This window comes from Condylura cristata, unplaced genomic scaffold (genome assembly GCF_000260355.1).
Source record: "Condylura cristata isolate star-nosed mole 26May11 unplaced genomic scaffold, ConCri1.0 scaffold00032, whole genome shotgun sequence".
NCBI classification, from domain to species: Eukaryota; Metazoa; Chordata; class Mammalia; order Eulipotyphla; family Talpidae; genus Condylura; species Condylura cristata.
Genome location: NW_004567133.1, coordinates 14,631,124 through 14,638,144, shown reverse-complemented (window position 1 = coordinate 14,638,144; position 7,021 = coordinate 14,631,124). Strand labels below are relative to the sequence as shown.

Genomic DNA, 7,021 nt, shown 5'->3' with positions numbered 1-7,021 from the left:
CTCGCCGCCCGCCTTTTTATGGGGTAGTCTTGTTTGTGAGGCTCGAGGTTCAGGAAATAAACCTGGGGCACTGGGGAAAGTGGTTTCTAATCGCCAGGGGTGTTCTGAGGGCTCCTGCAAGTGCCGCGCGCGCCCCGGGAGGCGCGAATGTGTGTTCGCCACTCTCCTGAGTCCTTTCCAGGCGTGAGTGAATGAACGGGCAGAGTTGATGCGTGGTGAGATGTGGCTGAGTGACAGGCAGGGCTGTTGCCAGGAGAGGAAAGTGTACAGTGAATGTCCACCCTTACACCGCACTGGGGCCCGGGGTCAGGATTCCATGTCCACCGTCACTGGCTGCAAACCAGTCAAATAAAACTGAAGAAACTAAAGCACTAGATGTCAGACAAAAAAAAACAAAGTCAAGGTGACCCTCATCTGCCACAGGTGAGCGGTGACTCCTGGGCGGGATGTCCAGGGAGCTAGTTGGTGGCGGCCGCCTCGCAGGCTGTGCCAGAGCACTGAGTGTCAGCTCGGGACGACGACCCACTGTCCCCGGCTCATTTCTGGCGGACATTTGACTTCTTTTTCTTATTTTTATTAATTCATATATCTATATACATGATCATTCATTTTAAAATAATGGTTACTTCCCTCTCCCCCCCCCTTGCCTGCCCATCATCGGCCATAGTCTCCCACACTCCTCTCCCTCCATCAGATCCCTCTGTCCCCCTCCCCTATAGGATATCATTGGTTTGTGTTTGTTTTTGTTTTGTTTTGCTGTTTTGTATTGTAGTAACACACTGCCCCCCCCCATGTGGTTCTCTTATAGCCTCCTATAAGTGAAACCATTCAATATTTTTCTTTTTCCTTCTGACTTCTTGCACTGAGCATGATCTCTTCTAGTTCCGTCCATGTTGCAAATGGCACGAGTCTTTTGATTGCTGAGTAATATTCCATTGTGTATGTGGACCACAACTTCTTGACTGACATTTGACTGTTCTCTATCTCATGCCTTTTTCTGCACCTTCTTCGCTGTCTTCCTTTGTAGGAGGTGGATGTTTTCTAGCATGCCATTAATTTCTTTAATGATTCTTTTAATGATTTTTAAATTTTTTTAATGTGCTAAGGATCGTGTACTTTTTTTGCCCCAGAATTGACTTCATATCTATACTAAATTTCATTGAGCTAAGGAAGTTTTAGTATAATTCCATTCCCTCCTCCTTTTCTTGTGAACTACTTTTTTTTTTATATTACAAACCTAATAATACACTGTTACGTTGTTTTACATACTCTAGGTTAGAGAAGCTAAGAAGAGAAAAATCTTTATATATTTTGTAATATTAGCCTTACTAGAAGAAAACCTTCTAGTTGTCTTCTTTGTGTAGATTCGAGTTCCATGGTATATGGCTAACAAAACCGAATCTGGCCAAAGGTCCCAAGTCCCCATCCACCAGGTGGCTAGCACAGACACTTCACACTTACGTCCACATGACATCTGTCATTTGCACAGACCTAAGGTTCAGAGTACTTTCAAAGCTGCCTGTGGGTTGTCTCACAAGACCCACAATAGCTGTTGACAGAGCATGGTGACACCTTACAGGTCAGGATTAACAAGATGGTTCCTTTCCTTCACTGTCTGGACATCTGGCTGCTGCTCTGACGCCAGAACAAACTTCTGAAACAATGGGCCAGAGCGGGGAGGGGACAGAAGCAAAGTTGCATTCGGGCCCCACTGCTTTACATCCCCTCACTAAGTAAGTGTTTTTTGTTTTTTTTTTTTTCCAACCCTTGTGATTTTAGTACCCATTTTCAGAAATTCCTTGTGGGGAAAGGACCACGCCCCAAAATGAGACATCTATATATAAAATCTTTATTACAGGCATATTGGTCCATACACTACACAATACCAACAGTACAAGTTAATCTTTCAAAATCATCATTTAAACAGCAAAAGACCAAGAAATAAAATTTGATTCAACTGATTATTTTTCAAAAAATCTCAATGCACATTATCCTCAGTTCCCTTATTATAGTGAAACATACAAATACAGAAAAATACCCCATTTAACATACTAGTGTTAAATGGTTATTTGACTTAAAATCTGAGTTAAGAAAATCCTTTTTAGCAACCTACATACAGATAAGTAGCAAACGATTATATTAAACAAATTCGTTCCACTTAAAACATGTAAAGAATTTCATCCATCATGTGTTCTGAACCTAGTACAAATGTTTATTCTCTCACCATCATGATTCTTATCTGAGGGCTCAACTCCAGGGGTCATCCTAGACATCACCTCATCTTCTTCCCCAACATACTTCACCCAAAAGTCTGTTCAACAGATGGCAACCGGGTAGTGGTCACTTCACCACGTGATGCCAGTGGCTCCGTGAGAGCGTGACCAGACCTGTTAAACAGCCCGTTTTCTACCTACTGTGGGTTGCTGCCCAGGAGGTGCGATATACGCCAATACAAGCAGGAAGCCTACAGCTCCTCTGCTAGGGGCCTTAGAACACTTCCAATTTCTTCTGGTCAATGCTCTGATTAGGTAACATACATAAAAGCCAGCATATTAGTTTAAATCTTTAAACAAAAAACTATATTTTCCAAAGTCATTATCATTTGGGGCAATTAAGTGATCTTTTCTTGCTTTGTTGAGTTTCATCTTTAGGGCGTCTCGCCGCTCTTCCCACTCGTGAAGTTCAGCATTTCCGTGGGCAAACTTACAGCTGCTTCCTTCTGTGCAGGTACCATTCATAAACCTGTTAAGACACATCAGCCTCGTAAGGGCCCGTGAGTTTGATAAGTTTGATGAGTTTCACGGCTTGCATACGAGTCTGAGTTCAAAAGCTTAAGGCTAGAAAGTGATCGTTTCACAGCCCTGACAGGCACGACAGAGTGGTACCTTCAATGGCCTAAATGCAGCTCATGGAAAGTATGATTGATGGGGGAGGGAAGACACAACCCTTCTTAATGCCATGGAAACAAATCATGTGGCATCAGGTAAAAAAAAATGTCTTCAGTAGTTTTAAGTTATTACCTGGACCTACATTTGGAAATGAAAAGGAAACTGCATTTAACAAAATGAGAAGCAATTCAAAGTTATCTAATTTTTCATTGTGAAATTTTCCAAGTAAACCTACAGGATCATGACACTAACACCCTCCTTTGACCTCAGAGTCCCAGGTTTTTGTTTACATCTGAAATGTAACTCAAAGGCGGTTTCAAAACTGCAGAACAGTACGACAGAAGAGGTGGTGGCGAGGGGCAGAGAATCATCTCTGAGTGGAAGGTGACTGAACACCCTTCTTAGCCAGGTAGCTGAAGACATTTCAAGCCCACATCAGCAGACCGCTAGGTCTTTCCATGTATCACAGAAGAGTAAGGAAACAGTCAAGGGGCAACTCCGTGTTGGAGTCCAACTGCCAGCATCATACAAAGACCTCCTCCCCCGACATTCTCCCCCCGACCGTGCCCGCACAAGGCCGGGGCCCCGAGGGACACCGACGTACCTATCGCAAACACTAAAATACCCTGTCGGGAAGCGGTGCTGCCAGCAGTACTGGTCGTCTTCGGTGTGGAACACCTTCTCCTTGTGCTTCTCGGAGGAGATGTGGCCTTGCCACTGCTTCTCACTGTTGCAGTTCTTCCCACACATCCAGCAGTGGAAGTCCACCTGCAGGGCACAGGAGAGTGGGAGTGCCCACGCGCCCCTGGCCAGGCCCACACGGGTCGGCACCAGGCTGACGAGAAGCCACTCGGCCTAAGACTCATGGACCCCAGCTGGGGAGTGCAGGGGGAGCCAGACAGGGTCAGAAATAGGTCCAGAGAGGGGGGCCCCCGACACAGACGTGTGGCAGTTCAGCAAGGAGATAGGAGATGTGTGCAAACAAGGATGTTTGCTGGGAGGACAAAGGCCAAGTTTAAACAAGGATGTGGGAAGAATTCAGGAGTATGAGGAAAAATGGACTGAAAGCCCAGGACCTGCACCTGCAGACGGACGAACTGCTGGGCCTCCCGGTGCCCATGGGCTGAGCCCCTCCTGCAGGCAGGGAGGCCCGGCCCGCCCACGGAAGGCACACGGCAGTGGGCGCGCTGCCAAGGGTGCTAGTCGGTGCATCCGTGAGGTGCTCCCCAGTGTCCTGGGTAAGAATCGCCCCATTTCTGGAGACTTCCCATGAGAGTCTAACACGGGAAGACATCTGGGGCATAGAAGAGAATTTTATTGAATATTTAGGTCAGTGTCACCCCAGCAAGTCTGGGTGGCCCTGCTCTGGAAATGCCAGGAACACCTAGGGGAAGGGGCCAGGGAGTCCTGGCTGAGCCCTGGCAGAGGGGAAGCTTCCTGGGGCTGGGCCAGGCCTCCGTCTCCACCTGGACCCAACGAACCGACACAGAGGAAGCAAGGACTAAGGGCAGGATAGTGCTTTTCACAAGGCATGCCAGGCCCAAGTGTAGACGAGGAGTCAATGTCAAAGATAAGTAAGTGTGGCCTGGAAAAACACACTGGGTCTGGTCCGGGAAGGGTGTCAAATCAGGTACGATGTTATCTGTAACATTATTTATTTTACAAAAGCAAATATAACAAGCTTGCTAGTCCCCTTGGGATGGTGGGATAAAACAGTCATTCTATTATCCTATTGACTTCTGTGAAAAATTAAAACACAAAAGAACAAGCAGTAAAAGCCCACAGGGGACACAGGAATCCCGGAGGGCGGCAGAGGCCATACTGGGGGGGAAGGAAGGACTGAAGACTGGGGGCAGGGGTGCCCACATGCCCTGAGCACCTTCGGGGCCTCAGCCCCCAGAGGCACTACATTTCCTCGGCCATGTCTCAGCCCACCGCAGAGCCCCAACCCTGCCCGGTGGCACCAGGAGGCGGGTTTCTCTGATTCTGAGGTCAGAAAACAGGGCAGGGAGGCCGTGGCGCCCGCAGACAGGAGGGCAGGCGGGCCCACGAGCGCGGCAGAGCTGCGTGGCATACTCACGGTGACCTCCGCGTAATCTGTCGGCATGTGGATCTGTTTGCCGTTTTCCTTGTTTGACTGGCTCGTTACATCATCATTTTTTTCATTTTTTTGACTCTTTAGCCAGAGTTCATAAAACTGCTCCATATCTTGTACTAAGGAAAAATGAAACACTTTCAGCAGCGACACCTAAACAATATTTGAACACAGCCAGATCATGCACGTGTTTTGCATTATTTGCCACAAAAAGCGAGAGCTGAACGGAGCCTGGTGGTCGGCCCTGCAGAGCGGGTCCATGTCCACGTGGCAGGGAGACCCCGTGCGTGAGACCCCAATTCAGAACTGTCATGCCACAAATGTTAGGTTTCAGACTGATCAACTCCTCCCTGCATGTGTGAGATGCTGGGGGAGGGGCTGGCCAGGAGGCCAAAATTCAGAAACCATCACAGGTGTCGCTAAAAAGCCCGGGCCCGGCTGCAGCTATGTTGTGCAACATCTGCCACCCACACCTGGGCAGCGCTGGCCGGCTCCTCTCTGCTTACTGGGCGAGACCCGCTGGGGCTGGGACCGACGTGCTGGTCCTGATGGAGGTCCATCAGTCTCCTCACAGCCCAGAGGACTGACAGGTGTGGCCAGGTAGGAACACCCACGTGACTACCAAGAGCCCACTCAGCGCTGCTGGTGCCCCGGGCCCACGTTCCTCCTGTGGGAGCTGTCCGGTGCAGCGGGCTGGTTAGCGCCAGCTGGGCTCTCTGCATCACATGGTGCGGCACCAACCCCTGAGGCATGACAAAAATGTCTCCAGATGGACACAAATATCTGCAGTGTTTGTGGCAAAATTCATTCCCAGTTGAGAGCCACCAAGTGAAAATTCTGGCAAGGAGGATCTGGTCAAAATATGGTTTTGTTGACCCTCAGGTAAGGTAAGGGACAGAGCTGGGCCAGCAGAAACTACCTCAAGATGCAAGGACATTGCAAAAGGCCCTCTGGGTGTCCCCACTCCAAGCAGGCCAGCGAGGAGCAGTCCCGTCTACACAGTCACTGGCTTTCCGTGGCGGAACAAGGCCGATGGTACACCCCACCCGACAGCTTGCAGTCCCGAGAGGGCAGGGCTTAGGCAGCCATAAGCTCCCGGCCGTTACTTAAGATGAGAGAGCGGCAATCCTCGGAGTAAACATTTTCTGATCAAAAGGGAAAGGTTGTCGGAGGCACCTCAATCAGCCTGAAGTTTGGCCAAGATAACATCCCCCCCGTGGGCCTTGGAACCTGGACCTGCCCACCAGCAAGGCCTCCCTGACACCTCCAGGGCTGCCTGGACTAATCCCGGGGTTCACCAGCAGCAGAGGACCGGGCAGCCACAGTCCCGGGGGGACTGCACTCTCCCCCCCACCACACAGTGCCCCAGGCCGACTGTGCCCCAGTGGACGTCAGGGTGGGCCCCTGGCAGCCAGGGTGACCCGTGTTCACAGCAGCTGGCACACAGGGAGGAAAGAAGCATCCGGCTACATTTCAGATGTCAAGGCCACAGCAAAACGGCAACTTACTCCCGTTCTCCTTCATGTAAGTCCACACTTCCCGCTCCTCAGGACTGTGAGCAAAGGAACAGTTTCCGACATATTGACATTTTTTCCCAGAAGCAATATGATTGCACAGCTGTGGGAAAAGAACACGAATAAGCTTTAAGACAGAGTACACTAAATGAAACTGCCTAATTTTTACATTAAAGCAAAATAGGTAGTTGTAACCAGGCTAATGCTGAGTAATATAATTTTAAAACAAGACTGAGTGGATTCTATTCAAATCTGTAAGTCCAAAGCACATGAGATGATGGTAAGCTTAACTTGCTGTCTCAAAGCCAAGGCTAGAACCGCAGTGTGGGCTTGCCCTACACGTGTCTCCGCTAAGCGCCCTCGACATCGCACAGCGTATTCCTCTGCCCAGGGTCTGACAGCAACGACCTGGCCCTGGCTGACTCACATCAGCACGCGGGAAGCACGAAAGAAACCTCCGGGCCAGGCCGAAGCGCGGCCACGCCAGGCAGCCGGCCGGCCGCTCCCTCACCACCGCCGCTGCG

The 7,021-nt window shown here is 49.8% G+C and overlaps 1 protein-coding gene across 1 annotated transcript in view; it reads right to left on the bottom strand.

The window, feature by feature from the left end:
• Positions 1 to 1,828: 1,828 nt before the first annotated feature.
• Positions 1,829 to 7,021, bottom strand: part of ZC3H7A (zinc finger CCCH-type containing 7A) — a 21,469-nt gene continuing 16,276 nt past the window's right edge. Inside the window, exons 20-23 of the mRNA XM_004692122.2 lie at positions 6,492 to 6,600; positions 4,969 to 5,102; positions 3,493 to 3,656; positions 1,829 to 2,742 (exon numbers count right to left, since the gene is read on the bottom strand). Of these exons, the coding sequence (XP_004692179.1) occupies positions 2,553 to 2,742; positions 3,493 to 3,656; positions 4,969 to 5,102; positions 6,492 to 6,600 (597 nt within the window). The 3' untranslated portion in view covers positions 1,829 to 2,552. The remainder of the gene's footprint in view (positions 2,743 to 3,492; positions 3,657 to 4,968; positions 5,103 to 6,491; positions 6,601 to 7,021) is intronic.